At 35.1% G+C, this 25561-nt stretch overlaps 1 protein-coding gene across 4 annotated transcripts in view; it reads right to left on the reverse strand.

The window, feature by feature from the left end:
• Positions 1-25561, reverse strand: part of LOC118205845 (uncharacterized) — a 93309-nt gene that overhangs the window by 22768 nt on the left and 44980 nt on the right. For all 4 annotated transcript variants that reach the window (XM_085821368.1, XM_085821360.1, XM_085821365.1 and 1 more), the window contains 2 exons: positions 22444-22662; positions 501-615 (listed from right to left, as the gene is read on the reverse strand). In XM_085821368.1, the coding sequence (XP_085677494.1) occupies positions 501-615; positions 22444-22553 (225 nt within the window). In that variant the 5' untranslated portion in view covers positions 22554-22662. The remainder of the gene's footprint in view (positions 1-500; positions 616-22443; positions 22663-25561) is intronic.

Genomic DNA, 25561 nt, shown 5'->3' on the forward strand with positions numbered 1-25561 from the left:
TATGTAAATTCTTATAAAACTTGCAATCCCTCCCTCCCCCTTTTTTTAAAGAGTTAGTATGGGAAGGCACTACCAGTTGACGTATGGTACATTGCTAGTGTCCCCCATACTTGTACCTGTACCTATAGTATTTGAATAGAACACGTGGCAACGATTAGATAATTCAATTCTTCGGATGATATATATATATATATATATATATATTCATTCTGAGTAATAAAATTAATGAGATGTAACGCTGTTTAAGTGAACCTAGCGCCAGAGTAACGTTATGGTAAGTAAATATAGTGAATTTTAAAAAGCGCATATATTCTAGTGTGGTTTATGGGCTATCGACGAAGTAGATTGAATTCAATTCAATAAGTTTAAATGAAATGCATGAAAAAATGCGTATAATTTAATATTCCGTATAAGGAAGTCATGTGGCGTACACATAAGATTTTTTTAAAACAAGGAGACAAAATAGTGCATTTTTGGAATGATGAAAGTAAGCTACAGACCTCATTAGCTAATCGTATAATTTCTTGTCCTTCTGGAGTTCTTTCAAGTCGATCACACAGGTCTCCAATTCTTTCTCCAACTTGCCTCAACTGTTCTGTTTGGTTGACTACAGTTCTAACAAATAGAAATAATTTACATTTATTCATATCTTTAAATACGTAAATTTTACTTGTTTATTGTTGTTCTAACGTTTTTTTTTTTTAAATTTTTAAATAATGGTTTTTTTATTTTATATGAATGTTCGAAGTAATTTTTAAATTGATTTGCGCTTGTAGGGGAATTCTTGACATGCGTATAGGTCGGCTAAATATGGAAACTGACTATTTAACTATAATAACTCTTAATTTACATAGGCATGACAAGGATGAAAAACGATGTCTGAGCAGTTGAGAAGAGTGTGAAATAAGCTAATCCCCCTGAAGAGTCAGTATTATTTCAGCATGTTTTCAATTGGTCACATTTTGGTAATTTGCTTTGATATTGGTATAATTTTTATTTGCAGTTTTTGCCTCTTAATATTGTACCTTCTACTACTGTTAGCTGGTGCTTGTAAGGAAATTTTTCCAGTCACTTTTATATACATCATATTCTTCTCAAAATAATTTTACCTTTGAGTTTTATAAAATCAATTTTTATTTTACCTTTGGTTTAATTTTTTCTTTCTTTCCTTCCCTATTATGAATTTGTAGATTGGAATTTATGTAGTTTCCAAATTGGATTTCTTAGTTTTCGTTATTGGCATTCTTACGTTTTACTTTTTTGGAATTTATCAGAATTTTACTGTATTCCCCTTTCCTTCACTTGATTATGTTTAATTAAATCACTGCAGTCTAGCAGCAGGATTCTTAAACAGTCCTTCTTTCCTTTTGTTTATGTTATCATATGTATGTGGGAATGGAAAGTCCTGCAGCCACTAGACGGCATCACAAATTTTTGTTATCCTGTTTGCGTTTTATACGCACCAGCATATCACCTATTTCTTGGTCTCTACAGGACTTTCTGCTTATTTAGCAAGACCATTACTTGTAAATATTGTGTATATAGTCTTCCAGTTTATGAGAAAATTTGTATTTTTATGTATTATCTTATCTCCAGGACTCACTTAGGCATTTCTGTTCCTGCATCGCTACATGAAGGAGCCAACTGAAGTAGCCGGTATACAGCTTGCATTTTTGCAAGCTAGACGCGGCAACAGCAAACGGAACGGAACGGTTTCTCAGCCGTTCGAGGATAATTTCTTTTGCTGACCAAAAAATTGTTGGTGACAAAATCGAGAAGGGGTTAAGGGATGGAATTATAAAAAGCCATTTTGTTCAGAATATTCTCCGCTAATTGTTTTGTGTAGGAAGCAAAATGGCTTGACTCGCCTTTGTGTAGATTTTCATGAATTAAATAAAAAAATAGTTAAGGATTCTTTTCCTATGCCACGAGTGGAGGAGCGCCACGAGTGGAGGGGCTTTCAGATCATATGGGTGAAGCAAACGCTTTTTCGACGTTAGACTTAGTAAATGATTTCTTTCCATGTTCCCATGGAGGAAAACTGCACTGAATATTTGGCATTCATTACACATGCAGGTCTGTGCGAATTCCTAAAAGCGCCTTTTGGTTTGTACACGTCACCAAGTATGTTCCAAAGATTTATTTATAATGTGTTTAGAGATTTAATTCGAGATGACACTGTTGTTACTTACATGGACGATTATGATTTTCCAGTGTGAAACGAGAAAGAAGGTTTAGAAATGTTAAAACGCATTTTAAAGTATCGAAAGAATACGGTTTGGAGATCAAATTTAGGAAATGCCAATTTTTAAAAAGAAAAATAGAAATTCTCGGGTATATTATTGAGGATTGTACAATTCGCCTACTCTTCTAAAAAAAGACATGCCTATTCAAAGTTTTCCGGAGCCCAAGAACCTTAAGAAAATTCAGAGCTTCTTAGGTCTTACGGGATATTTTAGAAAATTTATTGCCAACTATTCAAAAATAGTTAAACCACTAAGTGATCTTCTTCGTAACAGGGTAGAATTCAAATTTGGGCCTGAGAGAAAGGAGGCATTTAACAGATTGAAAGAACTTTTATCGATAAGTCCTGTTCTTCATATTTTCAAACAACGAGGACCACAAGAATTGCATACAGACGAAGGAGTCTTGCCTTCGGCGCTGCTTTGTTAGAAAAGGCCGACACTGGGCAGTTACACCCCACTTACTTTATAAGTGAAAACCTAACCTCCAACAAGGGAAGCTGTCTAGTTATAAGAGCACTACCTCTTCAACTGTCCAATGACGTCTGTTCACCATATCCGTCATCCAAACAACCCAGGTCAGGGGTTCAGGCGATTTCTAATCAAGCACCGAAAAAAATTGAGTCAGATAAAGAACATCATCGACTACTATCGACTAATATGTGCCACCCTTAATCTTCAATCCCCTCATTCTGCAATAATTTCAGAGTGTCATTTTTATCTCCACCAAACACACGCTTCTAGCGTGTCTTCAATCTCCATTCATAAAAGTGCCTTACCCCCATACCGTGTAGCAGAGCTGATTCCAATCGAGTGCGATGCACTGAACTGACATGAACTTAGGTTTAATTACCAAGTATATCATATTGAACTGTGTGTCCTAACAACTGTGTGCACCACACCACACTGACTGTGTGCACCACACTGTACGTACTATAAGGATAGACTGACATTACGAACTTTACTGTATATGTTTATTGTATCTATTTATTATTACGAACTTTATTGCATCTCACCTACCTATGAACATTACCATCACCAAATATAACAATATCCAGCTCCGTATATCCAAATGTATAACATCTTTATGATTGCATGTTACCTTGTTTAATACTCAATAAATACGGAAAGGTAGTACACCGAGAAAATATCATTTTTGTTCATAGTGATGATAGATGATATGGTGCTCCCTGTACTTGTTCCTGTTCTGTCTAGTTATGAGCTTGAAGTTTTAGCTATAAAGTAAGCTCAAAGGAAATTCAGAAATTACTGTTGATAATTATAGACAGCTGTTACAAGAATTTTAATGGGCTGTATTTTAAAATCATTTTATTTACTTTCATTTTTAAAACACTAACTCTATTTTCCCAAACTGTTAGAATTCAAAATCTAAAGAAAAAAATCTGAAATGTTTTAGATTTTAAATTATGTCCAAAGTGGACTTTTTTTAACGTTTTGTGTATTATTATTTATTAAATATCATGTTCTACGTACTCAAACCAAAACTACCATCAATACGATTTGTGTTGAGTACCACGAAATGTGACACGAAAGCACACAGCGAAGCCTTTCTCCAGTTTGGAGGGGAACTTAGAACTCTAGAAGATATAAAGCATGACATCAAATCAAGAATCAAAAATGACAATTTTGTTAAAGGAATTATTCCTTACCTTAAAAAATTTGCAAATATTTCAACCGAAATTAAAGATCTCATCGAACGAAAGAAGACCACAGAAAGAAGTACGAAGATCAGAACCGGCGCTGTACAATTCGGTTCTAAAAAAACATCCACAGTAAGAAAGCCCACAGGAATAATGCTCACAGGTATAAATTCTCACAGGATTAAAAGCCCACACAGAAGTATGCCCCTAAAGAAAAATACTCACAAGGAGAAATGCTCACTTAGAAATATGCTCACACGGAAAAAAGCTCACATAGATATATGCTCTTATGGAAATAAGCCCACTGGTAAATAAAATACGTAGAAATATCCTTACATTAATCAATCACTAATTAATCGATTTGAACATCGTACATCTACTTGAAATTTTTAAAGAAAAATTATTTGATCATTTGAAAAAAATATTGGACAAATGCTCATATTAACCATTTAGGGGCGGTATATAAAAGAGTGAAAACTATACTAAAATGTAGCGTGTACTGTAATATTTTATACTACTGCTCCCTGTGCGACATTTTTTCCTGTAACTGCCAATAGTTTATTTTTGTTTTTTTATTTACTCTATTTTTGCGTACTTTTGATTTGTATCTATAGAAATTGATGTTTGAATGTAGTTACGAGCCAAAAAAAGTTCTGGAAGACCACAGTTTCCAGTCAAAGTGTGGAATAATTATGAATAAGTTTCCTAAAACAACAAAGTATTACAAAAGCTTTCATAAGGTACTAAATTCATTATTTAATTGTAGCCATCCTAGTATGTGGTTTTTGTTTGACGAACTGAAAAAAAGATTTAATTTAGCCTGTCAACTTTTATTACTAGCTATTGTACATACAGGGCGTACTGAAATAAAAAAAAAATAAAAAAAAAGAAAGTATGTAAACTTATATTTGGTAATCGCGAATCATGTAAGAAACTATGATGAAATCGATGATAAAATATATATTTACATATATTAGCTAATATTCAGTAAGTTTGTAGAGACATTAGGTATTTTGGATGCAAGAGATGTGAAAAATGTTCCTCGGGAATCGAACCACGGATCTCTGGAATACGCGGCCAGCGTGCAGACCACCACACCACGAAGACGTGCTAGGAAGGCGGCAGAAATACATTATATACCGCCCCCTTTTAAAGGACGACTGGGGTTTCTAGGGGACCCAATCGCCAAATCCTGATTATGCAGAATCATCATCCACCACCCTTTTAGTTCGGGCGCCACTGTAGAGACATTAGGTATTTTGCAAGTAGGAGATGTGAAAATCAGCAAAGCCTTCACCGGAAATCGAACCACGGACCTCTGGAATACGCGCCCATAGTGCAGACCACCACACTAAGAAGGCATGCTATGAAGCCGGGAGAAATACCTTAAAGTTTATGTGCAATATACATGATGTATATATAACAAGATATTTTACGTAATTTAAATAAAATAATTATTCTTATTTACTTATTCTTTTGAATGTTTATATTATAAAATGTGTAACTTATACTTACTATTATTTTATTTTTTTAACAATTAAAATTGTAATAATTTTTCGCTGTATAATTCTGTTTCATTTTTCTTCCTTCCTCCTCTCTTTTTCCTAATTCAAAACGGCCCATTCGTTAATCTTATATAGCAACTAAATCTACATATAAGTTATGTAGTTTTTGATATATATATATATATATATATATATATATATCAAAAACTACATATATATATATATACACCATAGATGTTTTGGTAATTTAAATAGTTTTTCTTTGAAAAATTCAAGTAGCTGTACGATGTTCAAATCGATTAATTATTTATTGATTAATCTAAAGATATTTTTACGTATTTTATTTATCAGTGGGCTTATTTCCATGTGAGCATATATCTATGTGAACTTTTTTCCGTGTGAGCATATTTCTAAGTGAGCATTTTTCCTGTGGACATTTTTCCGGTCAATGTGCAATTCAGTACTCAGCTAGAAACAAAGTATTGGTAATCTCACAACCTATTAGCAACAAGACCAAAAAATGATCCGCAAAATTCGCCCCCCCCCGACGAGTTGGCTCCTACATAATATTAAAGAGAGACATTCTCCTGTGAGCTATCAAATAGCTGATATTAAAGATTCAAGTGTGTCTCTTGGAACGTATTGCACGTCTTCCCTGTGACCATTTAAAGAAACCTCTAATGAAACTGAGCCATTTTATCCCCTTAAGAATAGAGGAAAACCAAGAAAGAACATTTCTAGGAATGTTTCACAAAAGAACCAACCACACAGTTCTTCCTCTGGCTACTCACCGATATGTCTTCGTAACTGGGGGGGGGACTGTAACGAATGAATATCGTCAGCAACGCCCTCTACTGGCGCTATGGGGAGAATAATCAGTTCAACGCGAGGCATACTTTCGGACCTTAAACACAGGAAATATCCAATGGAAAAAGTTAAGCAGTTCTCCAAAACCCACGAGGGACAGAAAATTAGACTCCCCATATACCTACTGGAACTTAAAAAGATCCCCTGAGGGCAATAAGATTCACCAGCTTAGTAATATGTTTAGTTTTAACATCACCATAGAGAAATTCAATCCCAAGAAAAGGCAAGTCCAATGTTACCGCTGCCAGCAGTTCGGTCATTTGCAGTATTGTTGCAGTAATCTTGTCAGATGTGCAAAGTGCGGGCAACAGCATCGAAGTAATCAATGAAACATGAAGCCAGAAGACAAGCCTAAATGTATTTTCTGTGGACTCTGCCACGTCAGCAGCTATAGAGGCTGCAGTGAGTATAAGAAAAGATTCGAAAAAAAAAAGCCCTCCCCAGCCTAATGCTCCAGAATTCACCGAAGAAAACTTCCCTAGCTCCAAGACCAGCGCAGAAAAATCCCAGCCAAGCTACTTATAGCAAGAAACTAAAAGGTAAAATTACTCCTACCCCTAAAGACCTCAGCGACGCAATGAAATAGCTTCAGGATGAAAAGATAAACTCGTGTTTAACTTCCATCATCTCATATATTGGCAGAATCAGATCAGCAAAGAATTCTGCAGAGAAATTACAAACAGGCTTTCAAGCGGTTATGTTACTCATCAATTTCGTGGAATCCGAAGATTAGGAAAGATTTAGCAGTCCCTCTATGACGGACCAGTAGCGACGCAGGAAATTCACACAACTACTTTCCGGACCTTATCTCTGCTACGTCATATGCAGTCTACCTTCCTCTTCGAAGGTCTTATACGCAAGGCTCGTATCTAACATCTCGTGAGAATTCTTTTTCAGAATTCTCTGCCAACACTTCTAATATTAGGGTATGTTATGTTATGTTATGTTATGAAGAAGTGAGGGGGCCACCTAATATTTACCCTAAGTAAGCAGGTATTAGTCCCGTTCACACTAAGTAGAAAACTAACAACATTCTGGCATCATTCCTCGAGTCGTGATGGAAATTGTGACTCCAATGAGCACTACATGTACTGTCACCGGCGGCGGCATCAACGGTACTCCTAACCTTTCAGCGTTAAATTAGCTCAAGTAAGGGATTAAATTACATGATATACATTGAGATATAGATAGTTGTGCAGGTGCATATTTCAAGATGTTATCTATTGTAGTAGGTACAGGCAACATATTGCAGGACATTATATATTGCAATACAAACAGGCATGTTGTTTCCACGTTACAAATCATTTTTATAGACATGATCTGTTTACTATCAGAATTAATTAAGAACTATAAAATTTTGTACAAAGCTTACATATAAGTACTGTTGTAAAGTTGTGCTGAAACTTTAACAGCTCAATTTTGACGATTCAAAATTTGTTTTAACGTACGTTTTTATGTTAATTGATTTTCAGAAATTATATTATTGTCTAGCAGTACATGTTATCTGCATGTAAAAATTGATCATGACATTATAAATTGTGGTGGATAGAAGTAACTTATTTGTAGTGTATAGTAGATCATGCCTACAATCATTGACTTGTTTACATTTTTTTTTACAAACAGCTGTCAAAATTTGAGAAGAATATAAAATAATAAAAAAGACATAAATAAATCTGAAAACAAAAGAAAAAAAGAGCTTCATCTGCATACATATGTGTACTACGTACTTTTAGATATATCTGCATACATATGCTGATACATTGCCAACTTATATTTGTCAGTGCATTGTATGCAAGTACATATGTTTTTACAACAATTAATTTACATCAATTACATTCTATGATACATTACATTGTTGATACTTTACCAACACAATGCTGGCTATTTATTATATGTATTCACTTATCAGGTAATTGGTGATCTTATGTTACATAGAAATGTAGGGGTCATCTATTACCATTTACCTGAAGTAAACAGATAGAAGCCCCTTACCCTACTTGTGAGTGACTTATTTTGTGCTTCATATGGTTTTGCGATGCTTATTTCTTCCTATAAAGGTACGCCCGCGGACATTATATCTACTTTTAATTGCTTTATTTTGCTATGGCTGGAGCATTTCTTTGAAGGCGAAAGTTATGCCATTTCACCATGCGTTCGTTATATACAGGATGAGGCTTTTAGCCTAGGCGCCTGTTCTCCAAGTGCTTTGCACCTGAGCCTTCAACGCGAGGGGCAGAGTTGAACTGTTGTACTTAACTCACTCTCTAAGCCTTAATTGTTTTATGGAATTCCATGTTAAGTTTGTCATTTTGTGTTTATTAATATTAGATGTTAATAAAATGTTATTTAAAATCACCTCATGATTTTAATGATTAATAATCATTCACTTTCTTGATTAATACATCAGTCTCTTCATGTGATTCTAATTCGAATCACAGATCTCCAGTTTGCTAGTTGAATATGCTAACATTTACAGCATTTGATAATTCTTTACGTTTTCCCTACTTAAGGGGACAAGGGACGTTCAAATTAGTAAATTTCTTTCAAAAATTCGAAATTTCGTTTTTTGTTTCTAAAAATAAAGAATAATGTAAGTGATGTTTACATAAAAGAATTTTTAAGTTGCGATGAAAATTAAGCATTTTATAAGGAAATTTCGTTTTTGACATGGACATTTAAATGCGTTTAAAGGGCATTTAAAGGGCTGCCATATTTGTTTTTCAGACTTTGCACTCGCAAATTAATGTCTTTTTACAAATTTATTTTCTTTATTTATTGGCTTTTTATAAAATTTTAAGCGATATTAAAATGTTTACGCCTTCTTTTTTTAAAAGAATTCTTAGAACTAATATTTTTTTAATATTTTTTATGTGTATACTGTATGTTGTCGCCAATAAAGTCTGCTTGGCGAGATTTGCGCCGGCAAAACGAAAAAGTACCACAAAAAAAAAAAAAAAAAAAAAAAAAAAAAAAGGGAAATTTGCAAGTGATAAAGCAAATAAAAGATGGAATAAACGCAAAAGTGAAACTGTTGAATGTTTTGATACAGGTTTGCACAAAGTATGCAATCCAAATGCTGATGTTTCACACCATTCTGATGTAGATGTGTTACTACATTCTGATTTTTCTGACACACAGAGACACATTTTAAACAATAGTAAAATGTCGAGGACTGAACAGAAGTTGTGTTTCTTCAGTAACGCTCGAAATAATGATGATTTAGTAGAACATAATGCTTCTACTTACACTGTCATGTGTGATAATATGGGGATTCATTTACTCAAAGAACTTCGGTGTCAGTTTTGCAATAAAAATGAACTAAAAGTAAACAAAATAATGATAATTTTGGTTATTCTTCAACGCTACAGATAATGTGTAATTCATGCAATGCACTTTATGGCTCAACATACTCCAGTCCACGACTGGCTGAACAGCGGCGTTTTGAGATAAACAAAAACATGGTTGAAGCTTTTCTAAGTATTGGTAGAGGACATTCTGCTATGGAACAGTTTTCAATGTCTGTTGGTATGAAAACAATGGACAGGAAAACTTTCGATAAATGTGTTGTGCAGCTTGTAAAAGAAAGCAAGAGTATAAAAGAGAAAGTTTTTGAGCTTTCGAGAAAGCAGTACGGGAACAACATGAAATTCTATATGAATGATGAAATTATATATGAAAATAAAATTATATATGTTTTGAATTATATATGTTTGAATGAAATTATATATGTTGTAAAGTTGCCCGCTTCCAACCTGCACGCAACAAAGTGGAGACTGCTGAGAACTGGAAATAGACCAAAGTCTTGAGAAGAGTTTAAATCCCTTTTTATTCAACTTTAGAAATTACAAATGCGTGCTCTTGACGCTCACAAACTACGCCGACCCGGCGGTAAAATAAAAATAAGAAACTGAAAAGAGATAATAACAAGTGACTAACTACGAGGCTCTCTAAACGTAACTAACCTCACCGCGTTCTAAAATACCGCTGATAATTCAGCAAACTCTGAATATTACGTTGAAAGATTAACAATTTGCCGAGGCAAGCACACAGGCCGAAACGCATGGTTCTTCAATTTCTAACTAGCCACCTCCACACTCGTGAAGCAAGAAAGCACCCTTTTGAACTCGTTTCCCTTCTATTTAACTCAGAATACTTCCGCTGATAATTTGAATCCTTGCGCTTTCTACTAAAATTTACATAATCTGGCATTGGCAATTCCAGCGGAAAGTAAGGCTTGACAGGAATAATAGTTTAAACTTAAAATAAATGTTAGTTAAAATAAATATAAACCCTACAATGTTTTTAATTAGTCATGTTTAGCCTGAAATATTAAAGTATTTTCAAAGCAATGTGATTCTGAATATCAAAATGTGCATAAAATTGAATATCAAGTTATTTAACTCTGTTTTGACCTATGTTTAAATTTTTATGCTACTTATCTATAATCTCTTCGACTGTAAAATTTTTCTACCATCGAACAATCACATTTTGATATACTTTCCAAAATAATTAAAATATTATGTTTTATGCATTTAGTTTTTTTTTCCATAAATATTAAAATATATTCAAATTGATGTCATTATGAAGCATAAAAAGTTGCATAAAGTTGAGTAAATATATAGTTTATTACCACAAAATCAATTGCTAGGTCATATAAAATATGATTAGCACAGCCAATAGAATTCAAGGAATTGTGTCTACATTTATGCCATATACTATGAAACGACACTCCAGTGTCGATAATATACTCACCTTTCATAGATGGATACCAGCTTTCATGTTATTCCTTACTATTTTCTGGACAACTCAAATACCTTCTCTTTTATACCTTTGATCACATTTACAAGCTGAACAACACATTTATTGCAAGCTTTCCTATCCATTGCTTTGATACCAAGAGACACTGATAACTGTTCTGTAACCGAATGTCCTCTACCAATATTTAGAAAGAGTTTGAATCGCTTTTGTTTCAAATTGCCATTGTGCAATCAATCAAAGACTTGAATAGATTAAATCCATTTCATTTATATAATATTGAATTTGCAATGCTATGCAAAATAACTAAAGAAAAATTTTAGACAATAATATTTGAAATATAGGTAAAAGTAGGTTAGCAAGTGAATACAAGTCTACGTGATGTACCGTGTGTTATGCTTGTCTACAGAGCATAGCACATAAAACTGATTCTGTTTACACCAAATGAACAAAATTGAGCAGAGAAAGAACTAATAAATGAAGTAGTAATATAATAGAATGCAGAAGCATTTATAAGTCATTTTCAAGTATGTAAGTAAAAGAAAATCTTTATATTGTGTTTTCACGGATTTCAGATTTTTGAAAATTTTGAGTACTGAATTTATCTCTTGCGTTTTAATTGTTCTCGAATTATTTTCATACTTGATTTGTATCATTCCAATACTATTCACAAGAGAACTGTGCATCCATTTTACTGTTGATGAACGTTTCTAGGAATTAGGCTTTTCGTAAAATAACGACCCACAAAAATTAAAAAAATTGTGAAAAATTCAATAAATAATTTATTTTTCAATGATGTTTCATCTTATTTTAAAATGCATGCCCACTTTTATTTATCATTTGATATAGATTCATTAGGAAAATTACTGTAGGTTTCTTATTAAATTTATGAGCAAGGGGCTATATGAATATAAATATAAAAACGTAAAAATACATAAAATTATTTTACCTTTTTTTGAAAGATTTTACCTGTATCATTATAAAATTGTATACTTAGGTAAATACATGCACAATACACATAACTGAAAAATATTTTAAAGTTTGAACAAAAAGTAAAAATTTTTCATTCAAATATCCCGTGTCCCCTTAAAGGGAGATTGAGGGAAGCGATTAACGCTATTCCACCAAATCTGACTGCCGTTTTATTTCGGATGCTACCATTATTTTTTTTATATCCATAATGTGAGAAATGAATGGGCTTATGCCATAATTTAAACCACGCATCTTCCAGCTGCCACTGGATAGGATAAATACTTATACCCTGCATAGAGGGATCCCATAAACAATATGTCACACAAATCATTTCCTTTAATTAATTTATACATAACACGCCAATTCCATATGTTATCAAATTAAATTCTTTGGTCTTCTTAGATCCCGTACGCTTATAAATACATCAAACAGCGCTAGATTAATATGTCTTAATATCATTATTGCTAATTTTATATACCATTTCATAAGTAATACATAATTGTCATAATTTCAGATACTGTGTACTTTACGGTTTTTTGCTTATGGATAATATTAGTAGTGCATAGCAAATGAATTTTATCTACCAGTCAATCAACCCACTGCTAGAAGAGCAGTTTGTCATATTACGTGGAAATACTGTGCTTTAGTATTTTTGCAGTTTATTCTAAGATACAATCTGCAATTGCAATACTATTGCAAACTTTACCCACAATTACTGTATACGCTGCTGGTTGTGAGCGCAGTTTTCTGTAAATATTATTTAGAAAGTATTTTAGAACAATAAATGTTTACTTGCAGTTAAGAATTCTTTCTTTCTGCCTAAATTACACAAACTGGAGCAATCAAGTAGACTTCTGCAATCTCATCGAAGGTTTTGATAACAAAAATCTGAGCAAAATAATTTTATAATTTTCAAATTTCGCAAATAATTTTTTTTTCAAATCTAAACATAAATTTATTTTCATATGTGTCATTTTAACATTTTTTAGTTAATTGTTTGGATATCAAGAGGGACGATAATTTCAGGGACCGCCCCGAGCTGCAAAAGCTCTAGCTACGCCACTGACATGTCCGCAGAGAAACGATGGGAGAAAAATATTCCTAGAAGCTCGGCCCCTGAGCGCTTGAATAAATATTCCTAGAGCTTTAGCTGACCCAAGCTGTAAATTACTTCACTCATATGTACTGTGATTGGTCTAAAGCTGCCTGAAGACTTATCCTCTTTCAATAAAGTCAAATGAACCGAACCGCGCATTAACCGAGGAACGCAGAATGAGTTTCTCAATAAAGTTGAAGGCTGTAGACGATACCGGTTATTTTAGACAATATTGATCGCACTTAGTTGAATCCAGTGATCGTACAATAGGCGCCCTAGCTCATATCCACGTTATGGACACGTTACGTCATATCCACGTTATTTAAGAAAAGGCCCATGTAGCCACCTCGTTCGCTGGGACTCAAAATCCGAAAGGAAATACCAGTGTTCAGCTGCTTTTACCGGTCGGTCGCTGGTAGGTCAACATAGCGGTTAACAGCCAGAATCAATAGTCCCTTAAAGAAATTAATTAGAAGAGTAAGTGTCCATAATTTATTACTCAAAAAACGAAGGTTGAAACTCGCTGCAGCTTTTGCACCTGTAACTGTAATCTACTTACCACTTGCGATACAGATTCACAGAATATAGAGATTCAAATATCGGCGCAACACTAGAAGTAAAAGGCAAAGTACTAAACGAGTCGTTAGTGCAAAATTATTTATCAGATAGATTCAGGTGCTAGCTGTTGTGATAGACATACTTTCTTCTGAAGATCAATACACAATATTAAAACAATCAAGTTTGGAGTACTTTTACTGAAAAATGACCTTACGCTATTGCAATTCTCAGTCACCATTTTAAGCCCTAGTTTTTCAAAATGAATTACGAAGGTGCTTTAACACAAATATTCTTCTACAGACTGCATTAGACATTTTCTGAGTAGACAAGGACAGGATAAAATTGCTACCTTTTCAATGAAACGTATGCTGCACAGACTTGAGATCCCAGTTCTGTGCTGTCGTCATTGCCGAAATTAAATATGCAGATTTTATGTTCAACATCAGAAGTAAAGAACATTATGCCCTGACTAATAAGTATATTCCTCAAGAGAATCCTAAATAGCATATAGGTGACAGAATAGTTCCCAGGAGTGAAAAAAAAGAGAAAAAACTCTTCTGCGATGCAAATGACTGCTCAAAACAGTTCCATTCCCACCCTCAAAAAAAAAAAAAAAAAAAAAAAAAAAAGAAGAAGAAATCTGGACTTCACTCAAGAAAACAGCCAAACTGCCTGTTCAAAATCAGTTTATTTACACTGCTCGACAATGAAAATGCAACACCAAGAAGGAGTGGTCAGAAAGTGATGAAATTTGGAGAAAAGACAGAGACAGCAAGCAGCAATAAGTGATCTTTATTTCAAAATGATAGTCAGAATACAGGGCGAGAACGACGTCGGCTCAGTAGGATAAGCGATAAGCAACGGAGGACGTGGGCACTGTCCCTTTACCAAAAGGTTAATCGGTATAGCACCACGTCCACCTATATCTAGAGCCTAAAGAGGAATCACAAGACGCCACGCGCCGGGCGCCCAAACCCAGAGCCAAATTCAACCCGGGGGCAGTCCAACAGACCAAATGCCCACGAAAGACAGTCCCAACAACCGCCCAGGCCCCACATTTATTAAATAAAATAACAAAAGCATGTAGGGCCAAAAAGGGCGAGTTTGGACAATAAGCAAAAATTTTACAAAGGTGTAATACACACAAATATAGAATATACATAAGCTAAAGTACAGTCTGATGTTGGGCAGCCCAATAATATACAATGAATAAAATATAGACAGTAGAATTAGACTTAATGACAATATAACATAAAAATAGAGAACATAGTGAAATAATGAATGTAAATGATTACAGCAATACACAGAGGATATACCAAAAGAAATAAAAATAAAAGAATACAATGTAACAGAATGCAATAGCGGTACAATACGCTTCATCACGTGGTATTGTGGGAAAAACATGCAATAACGCTAATTATACGATTATGAGGAATAAAAATAACATATTTAGCCTGCATAAAAGTTAACGAATATAAGATACTATACAATACTATACAATATTACAATACAATACAATACAAAAAAAATTGACATATTTAACCTGTACTAAAAGCCAACTGATATAAGATACTATACAATACTATACAATACCACAATACAATACGATACAGTAGATACAATACCACAATATAATACGATACAGTAGATGCTATACAATACTATACAATGAAATTACAAAATACATTCAGTGTTGGTGACACAAAAATACATTTAAAATTGTCATGATACCAGTGATCCTAATGCAGCAAATAAATTGATGCAGTTACCTGCATAAAAGATAACTTATATAAGATACCATACAATACTATACAATACTACAATACAATACAATACAATACAATACAAAAGCTAATTAAACGATTATAATGAATAAAAATTAACATATTTAACCCGTATAAAGCCAACTGATATAAGATACTATACAATACAAAACAATACCATAATACGATACGATACAGTAGATACTATACAATACTATACAATAGAAATATAAAATACATTCAGTGTTGGTAACACAAATATACATTTAAAATTGTCATGACACTTGTGATCCTTATGCAGCAAATAAATTGATGCAGACAGTTAAATGTGTTACTATACATTTGCAAAGGATGAAATATAGACTTAAGTATGCCACAAATTATGAACATATATTATACCGTGAAAAACACAAAATACATTCAATGTTGGTATAAATACAATGGATATATTTAAAACAATGGATAATGGTTGGATATATTATACAATGAAAATCTCTAGCGACCCCAATACATTCAGTGTTATTATTACACAGAGAATTAAATGTTACATGGGCAATTGATGAAAAGAAGACAGTAACAGTATAATGTATAGCCAAATATGCAAGTATATGGTATAACGATGTTTAACAGCAACTGGCAAACAATGTACCATTAATACGCCCAACTAGATATGCCAAGATATTATATACTATTATACAGTGAAAAACGCAAAATACGTTCAATGTAGATATTATCATAGTGCATTATGAGGGAATACAGACAGTTATATGTTTGATAATACATGGGCAAAAGATAAAAATAAAGACAATAACATTATTATTCATAGGTAAATATGCAGATTTAATATATTCAGATATTTAACAGCACCTGGTAAAAAATGTACCATAAGTACATTGATAGCTGCTATGGACAACAAAGAGACTATTAGGACAATACATATGCAACAGATAAATATGCAAATTCAATATATACAGATATTTAACAGCACTTGATAATAAATGTGCATATGCAAAAGATAACATTATTATTCATCGGTAAATAGGCAAATGCAAGATATACAGATACTAAACAGCACCTGGTATTAAATGTACCATAGGTTCAAGGACAGCTGTTATAGACAATATTACCTGGTTGCACTTAGAAAAAGATGCTGAGAGAGAATATACAAATATTTGACTGCTGCTATACACAGCGACTTATAACAGATGGATTACAATAGATTACAATGGTTACAAACACTTCAGAGCATAAAAGTAGATGGGTTATAATATATACAAGCAGTTGAAGAAGTTGAATCATATGTCGATATTATAAGGCACGAAGATCAAGTCCCAGATTCATCAGTTTGTCAATTAAACGGACTATCTTTTTGACTTGATGCCGTTGCTTAATCAAAAAACGACTAAAGGCAGTCCTATCCGTTGGTGGAAAAGGAATATGGAATTCAGTAGTAAGTGGACAATCGATTAGATAGTGTTCTGGATTGCCCAGTTGTCCACAACTACAGAGTGCTGAGGAAGAGAGTCCATGTCTCTCGAAATATAAGGGAAAAGGCCCGTGGCCCGTAATGTAGAAGATCAGCTGTGATGGCATGATTAATCGGTCTAAATCTACTTTAGGGACATGGGCAAATGCTCGGCGACCAGTTTCCTCCGAACTCCATGCATTTTGCCACAAGGAGATGGCTGTGAGAAGTAAGTGACGCTTTAGATTAGATACTGGGCGTGAAACCGTCAAGGTCTGTGTTATCTCGTGATTCTGTGCTGCTTCTTTAGCAAGCCTATCGACAGTTTCATTACCGTAGTTCCCCACATGAGCTTTTGTCCATTCTAAACAAATGTGTAGATTTTTATGTCGAGACAAACTAGTTTGAATGTCCACAATAATGTGGGATGAATGCAGAGGATTTAAAATGGCATACAATGTGGAGAGACTATCGGTAAGAACATAGGAATGTCAATATCGATGATTAATGATTGTTTGTATTGCTTGTCGAATAGCAATAGCCTCACTCTGGAAGACGCTGTTAAAAGAAGACAGATGGCATTTCCACTGGTGAAGAGTTGTCTGATCTTGCAGTATGGCTATATATGCACAGACAACCTGATCTTCCAATTTAGAGCCTTCAGTATAAAAGACCAGATCAGCATGAGAAACTTGATGACTCGGTTTGAGATTAACTTTAACTCCCGTACCATAGAGGGAGGGGTGTTGATCTTCTCTGTTTATTGCTGCTTCATAATCATGGGAGGAGAAAGAGTGATCTCCAAACTGAACTGAACAGGCAAGTTGTCTAATCAACTGATAAGCTGCTTCCTTTTCAACCGCAATAGGTAAAGGCAAGACTCCAGCTGCAACTGCGAGGGCGTTAGCTGGTGATGTGCGGAAGGCACGAGTGATATTTAAGAGAAATGGTCTCTGTATACTATTTAAATGTCGGACTTTGCGTCCTTGCATTGGTGCTGCCCAAATTGCAGCACCATATGAAACAATCTTTTCAGTTACTGTTGCATATAAAACTTTAAGAAGATGTGGATTTAAGCCCCAGTGAATTCCCTTCATAAGTTTAAGGCGTTGAGCAATCACAGCAGTACGCTTCTTGAGATCTAAGACATGGGGAATCCAATTGAGTTTGTCGTCGAAAATAATTTCAAGGTATTTAAGTTCACGTTTAATACGAAGACGCTTGCCATTTATGGTTATTCTCGGCTGACGAGTCATAGAACCACCCTTCTTAGGAATGATCAGAATTTGCGATTTCTCTTCAGAGATTTGCAATTTAAAATCTTCACATCTAGTCTGAAACAAAGAACAGGTCTCCTGTGAGTTTGCTTGAAGTTGATCACGAGTCCTACCTCGCACTATGAATGCGGTATCATCGGCATAAGTAACCACAGTTGTATGTTCAGGCCATGGCTGCTTAAGGATAAGATTGTATGTCACATTCCAGAGAAAGGGTCTCGCACATGAACCCTGCGGGCACCCTCGAGTCTGACATCTATGTACCAGGCCTCCATTATAGGAAATGATCAAATGTCGATCGGACAGATAATGTGCAAGAGTATTATATAAATTGCGGGGGCAATTGGCATCTATTAATGCATACAGAACTGCCGGCCACCACAACGTATCGAAGGCGCTCTATAAATCCACTGAGATAAACGCTGTGTGGTGGCCGAAGAACTTATTGCGCAGGATGGTATCTTGAACTTCCTTTAAAGCGTGCAGTGTTGATCTTTTGGTGCGAAAACCGTATTGAAAAGGACACAGATAATTTGTTGAGTGCAAATGAAATCTCAATCGTCCCATAAGAAGTTTTTCAAAAGTTTTGCCAAAAGCTGACAACAAACAAATAGGGCGATAAGAATCGGCACGGGCTGGATCACGGTGTTTCTTTAAAAATAAGATCACCTGGCCAATTTTAAAACATCGAGGAAAAGTTCCACTATTGAATAGCTTATTAAACAGGCTTTGGAAGAGACTGAGATTGGTGCTAATAATCAATTTGACAATACGATAGTCAACACCATCTGGACCCGGTGCGCGCTTAATAGGGAGTTGGCGTAAGACTTGCCGAATTTCTTGAGTAGTAAAAATAACATCGTCTGGTGTTTGAAGACTAGAAGTTTGATTTCGAATAGTCTGATGAAAGGAGGAATCAGTTGAATTATCATCTGTAGAAAAAACCGTATCAAGGACTTCTGATAGAGTTGATTCAGTCAGGTGACTATTAGGACTAACTGTAGGTAAAAGATGGAAAGTTGCTGGCTTAAACAGCTTGTCGGTCGCAATCTTATGATGAATACCATAAACAGATGTTGTCTCAGAACAAAATTTGCGCCAGCTAGTTAATTTGGCACGTATAATCATTTGTTTGTAACATGCTCTTTCCTGTCGGTAAAGAAGCAGAGTATTGGAGCTGATATTATTTCGACGCTCTTGCTTTAGCCGACGTCGAAGAGCTCTACATTTTTGTTGTTGAGTACGAAGCTGAGCATTCCACCAATTTAATGTGCATAACTTCTTAGTGGTACGAATAGGCAAAACACTATCACATACTATTCGAATGGTAGACATAAGATCACTAGTAAAATTTTGTAGATCTTCACGAGAATGCAGAGATTGAAGACGAGAATGATAAGAGGCCAAATTGGCTTGAATGGCTGCAGTAAACTGTCTGACCTTTCGGCCAGGTAAATTATAACGCCGTATGATTGAGGTGGCTGTAGTTCCCGCGAGTGAAAAACGTATATAGTTATGGTCTGATAGACTTAGACCCTCAATTACTCGCCAATCTTGAAGAAGAGAGGTCATAGGCAAAGTAGACAAAGTCAAATCTGGCCAACCATGTGAATGTTGACGATCAAAAGTCGGAGGAGCATCATGTGAATTATGTTTCACGAGATTAAAACTGGAGATAAAAAATCTTCCAGAAGTCTACCCTTTACATCCGTAGTAGCATATCCCCACGAAACATTATGAGCATTAAAATCACCAGAAAAGAGCAAATTTGGAATTTGAATTGAGGCTCAGTAGGATGTAGGACCACCGCGGACAGCGATTCACGAAGAAACACGTCTAGGCATAGATTCAATAAGAGTGCGGATGGTGTCCTGACGGATGGCTCTCCATTCCCTTTCAACCATTTGCCACAGTTCGTCTTCTGAATGAGGCTGGGGCAGAGCCTGCAAATGGCGTCCTATCATATCCCATACATGTTCGATTGGTGTCATGTCAGGAGAGTACGATGGCCAGGGAAGCATCTGTATACCTTGCAGAGCAAGTTGGCAGATGAGAGCACTGTGTGGTCGGGCGTTATCCTGCTGAAAAATTGCATTAGGCAGCCCCTGAAGGTAGGGGATTGAAACCGGCCGCAGTACATTATCCAAGTATCGTTTGGCCATCTTAGTGCCCTGAATACGAACTAGAGGTGACATGAAATCGTAGGCAATAGCGCCCCAAACCATTATGCCAAGTTGTCGCGCGGTGGTTCGTTCCACCGCGCCGGATTAGATCTATCTCCACGTCCACAATAACTGCCGGATTAGATCTATCTCCACGTCGACGCCACACACGCATGCGACTGTCGCTGGATAAACAGAAGCGTGACTCATCTGAGGACACGACGTTTCGCCATTCTGTCACCCAAATCGCTCCAGTCCGGCACCATTCTAATCTTTGGCGTCTATGCTGTGGGGTCAATGGCAATCTTCTTAACTTACGCCGTGAGTGCAGGCCACGTTCAACCAATCGACAGGAAATGGTTCTGATCGATGCAGGAATATCCAGGGTATCTTGCACATGCTGCAAAATCGCGATGCAAGTGACTTGCGGGACCGCCACAGCTTGTCGACGGATGCGTCGATCCACGCGTGCTGACGTCACTCTAGCACCTACACACCTCCTTCTTGCCATATTTCCTTGTTCCAATCATTTTCGCCATTGCCGATGCACCGTGCTCGCATCCATGCGGGTATCAGCTGCGATTTGACATAAGGACAAACCCGCTCTTCTCAGTCCGATCACCATACCCCTCGTAAAATAGTCTATCTGCTGGATGGGCCTTCGTTGACGGTGGCCTGGCATTCTCTCCTATTACACGTATCCTCCGGGACAAAAACCAACTTTCTTCGATAACTCGTCTGGCAGAAATAACGACACGAATATTGCCCATCCTGCACGTTCCTTCCCTTAAATCTTACTTCACGTGCGTCGGAGAGCTGCGCATTTCACATCATTCGCATACTTCAGTGACGTGCGTCTACTCTAAAATTTGCATAAATTTCTCACCACTCCATCTTGGTGTTGCATTTCAATGTCCAGCAGTGTATTTAAATGAGAAAGACATCACTTTCAGACACCTTCAGTCGTCGTTGACTATCGTCAGATTCATTCTGTTAAATATGTCTTTTATCTTAACAACTAAACTTCTGCTTTTCAAGGGGAATGAAAGCTTCATAAACTATGCAGTTTTATAAGTGCTAACGATCTGAACGTGGTCAGAAAGAATCTTTTAATAATCCGAATTACTTGAATTGTGCTGGTGAACAGTTTACATGAGAAAATAAAAGAAAGAAAAAAATGTCAAGTGTCTTCCCTCTCTGAAAGCCCAACCAAACAATTTCTGAAATTGCAAGTTTTCGGACAGGATAATTTACAAGTGCACATTGGTATCGCAACCAAAAGAGAGGCTTCTGTAACTGAACCAATATGGTAGCAATATTTTTTGCTGCATCATTTGACTTTTGCCGCACATACCGTTGTATATATTTTGCGACCCAATTTCTTCTAAAAAATTAAAACATCGTGGATACTTACTGAAAATTTCCAAAGCCAAGTTGGATCAAATACAAATAATTCAATTTTTTCACAATCTAGTTGAAGGAACTTGAAAGAAATACAAAACATGCTGAATACTTCGAAACAAATGCGAATTAAGAAGCAAACGTAATCTTTCAAAGACTCAACGTCGCAAGAGTAGTAGAAGATGATTGGTCCGTGTTCGAAACGCTTTCTTGGTAGCGATACCAATGTGCACTTAAGAGTTTTGTTTCCGGGAACAAAGTCTCTAATAATCTTATTTAGAATTCTATTCGGCAATAGATCCAAATAGCAGGAAGAAGCTGTAGATTTTCTGACTGTTAAAGGAAGGCCTACTTCTTTGCTGTTCGTCTGCAAGTTTAAACAATTTATTAATATTATCATTAAAATCGCGTAGAATTGAGAAAAGACAGCTTAACCTTTCGCGAAACTCATACTGCTTAAATTTAAAGGTTAAATTTAACTTTAATTCAAAACTTCTAATACTAAGTAAGCATTTTATTATTATAATGAATGGTATATGGAGGATTCAAAAGATTTTTTTGGATTCGAGGAAAATTAGAATTTATTCCTGAAATCTGAAGTGCATTTCTTTAAAAATAATGCAATTTGTCCAGATAAAGAACTCTTTTCGTTTAAACAGAAAAATAATTTGGTACGTAAAATTCATTTTATGTGTATACATATATATATCAGACTTACGTGTGCACTTGTTGTACTTCTTCATCTCTTATTCCGAGCAAACTGCTGAATAAGTTTTCGGCTTCGTACACAAGGCTATTACGTGTTACCGGCTGAAACATCTGAGCCATTTTCAGCGAATAATGAAGGTCGGGCTAATTTGTATTTCAGTTGTGGACTTTAGACGATCTGTAGGCTTCACACGAAGTTTTGTTGTAACTCGCTCAGTAGAAACTTTGACTGGAATTTAAACAAAAAGATACATCTTAACAAACAAAAAGATACATTTTAAATTGCTCAATTTCTCAATCATTTCGATCCAAGTATTTCCTGCTTTTACCAGAAATCTCCAGAGAGGAACTTCTACTCGACAGTACTTAAAGTGAACCCATGCCACAAAGCGTTATTATAATGCAAAGAAATTTTGCATTTTATATACAACATGCTTTGAACCTATTCTTTCTTATGTTATACGCTGAGAATTATGCATCTAATTGATAGACGATTTCATTCAAATACAAGCAACTTATTATTAAATTAATACCGTACTCGTTTCTGAGACTTTTACGGCTTTGGACTTCAGCTTCGAAGTCAGGTTAAAGTCTCGTTTAAGAAGCTGCATTATACGAGTATTACCTAAATTAGCATAATTTTTAAATATTTGAGAGAAATTACGTTGGATTTGCGATATGATTTGCGCTAAAAAAGGATATCTGAATATCTGATCTCTAGCTGGAAGGTTGCGTAATTTTAATACAATTAAACAATTTTAGATTTGCGAAACTTGCTAGAATCTCTTACCTTTTGCTCTTCATTCCAACTGAACCATACTTCGAGAACCACGCAAATTTAAGTGGCATTTTTAATTAGTTAATATTGTTTTTAACACTATTAATTTCAGCGTCAATTATCATTTATTTAATAAAATTATTTTTAAATAAATTTTATTAATCATATTTATATTATTAATCAAAAATTAAACAGTTTTATATGTATTAAACTCAAAAAATTCTCATTAGTTTTGCTCTTCATTCCAACTCAGTCCTACTTCGAGAATCATGCTGATTTAAGTGGCATTATTAATTAGTTATAACTATTTTAAATAATATTAATTTCAGAATTCATTATTATTTATTCAATAAAATAATTTTTATAAAGTTATACTAATATCATTAATAAAATATTAAAAAAATTAAAGAGTTTAAGATTTATTAAACTCAAAAATTCCTCGTATATAATGCTATATAAATAATATTAACTAATTAATAATCCTTCTCTTATAATGGTACAAAAAATTCCATTCATACTCATACGTTTTTCAGTCCCATGTCATATGGAGCCCACATTAAAAATTTCGATAGAAAAATAACCTAATTCTGTTTCATTATATCAGAAACAATGACACGCAATTTTTAATGATTTTCGTCTTTCTAATCAAATGATTATAAAATCTCAATTTCCATCCAATATTTCACCTATATTCAACTTTAGTCGATTAAATGTGGCAAAACCATTTATCATAATTGATCAAAAAATCAATAGCATGAACCAAAAAACACACACACAAACATACATTCCTCTTTATATGTATAGATTTCGTGAAACTTACAAATTTTCGATTAACAAACTCTACGATTTGAAAGCGAGCAGTAGCAACACTTTTCGAAATAAAGCATTTTTATCCGAAACGTGCGAGACTGTTGACACTCGGAAAATTGAGTGCGAAAATTAGCGCTTTCAGAGTTTTTAAATAATATTTCCGCTGATTAAAGTCGTTCGTACGAAGATGGGAGTAGTCGAAATGGCTTTCCACGAATTTTTAGAATCAGGAATAATAATGTTTGGCAAAGTTATTTTTACTTCCTTGTACGAAGTAAAAAGTAATCATTGTAATCGCGAAAAATTTCGGGTACCATATTTCAGCAAAAATATCCATTTCACTGCTATCGAATGCAATTTAACGATGTTTTTTCGAGACATCTGTACGTAAGGACAGAATAAAGGATCCCTTTTTCCCAAATGAATTATAAAACTGATTTAAAATGAATTCTGAAGAGAATTTTTCGTGGCATCAGTCCGTACGTATCTCGCATAATTATAAAACGAGTAGCCTCAGAACGTTGAAATTTTGTAAGTAGTATAATTTTACGGGTTCTGGAACAGTTGAGTTGTTTGTTACTGCTTCTTGACGCGAGTGGCGTCAGAGACCACGCCGCTTTTTAGAGTTGAGTTGTTTTCTGCTGGTTATTTTAGCGGAAATGACATCATAAAGCATACTCATTTCCTAGTTTAGTTGTTTTACCATAGCTTCTATACCGGAAATGACATCACATCGTCATCGTATGTTTTTCGTTAATTATAATTCTGGTGTATGGTAACAATAGGACTTAATGAAACTTTACTTTGGAACAATGCTCTTGCGCTATAATTAAACATTTCAATAAATAATATGCGTCATTGAAGCAAATAAATTTTAATTATTCTTTATATAAATTATTGAATTTATAAATATGAATTATAATTTGAATTGTATTCGAACATAAAAAAATTCAGCGGTGGAGCATGACGTCATTCCTTTTGCGGTGGAGCATGACACCATTATTTTTGCGGTGGAGCATGATTACTGTTTTGCGGTGGAGCAAACGATGGAGAATGACGTCATTGTTTTGCGGTTGAGCAAGCGATGGAGAATGGCGGCATTACTCTAGCGGTGGAGCATGACGTCACTGTTTTGCGGTGGAGCAAACGATGGAGAACTACGTCATTGTTTTGCGGTGGAGCAAGCGATGGAGAATGGCGGCATTCATTGTTTTAGCGGCTGAGATTGAAGTTATTTTTTTTGCGGTGGAGCACGATGTCATTGTTTTGCGGTGGAGCAAGTGGTAGAGAATGATGGCATTGTTTTCGACAGGGAGAATGAGATCATTGTTTTAGCGGCGGAGATTGAAGTTATTACTTTAGCGGTGGAGCATGACGTCATTGTTTTGCGACGGAGCAAGAGGTCATTGTTTTAGCGGCGAAGATTGATGTTATTATTTTTGCGGTGGAGCAAGTGGTAGAGAATGATGCCATTGTTTTAGCGGTGGAGATTAACGCTATTATTTTTGCGGTCGAGCAAGCTGGGGAGAATGAGATTATT

The sequence above is a fragment of the Stegodyphus dumicola genome, chromosome 1 (genome assembly GCF_044657685.1).
Source record: "Stegodyphus dumicola isolate Sdum_Otavi_A_Nest chromosome 1, ASM4465768v1".
In the NCBI taxonomy this organism is placed as follows: domain Eukaryota; kingdom Metazoa; phylum Arthropoda; class Arachnida; order Araneae; family Eresidae; genus Stegodyphus; species Stegodyphus dumicola.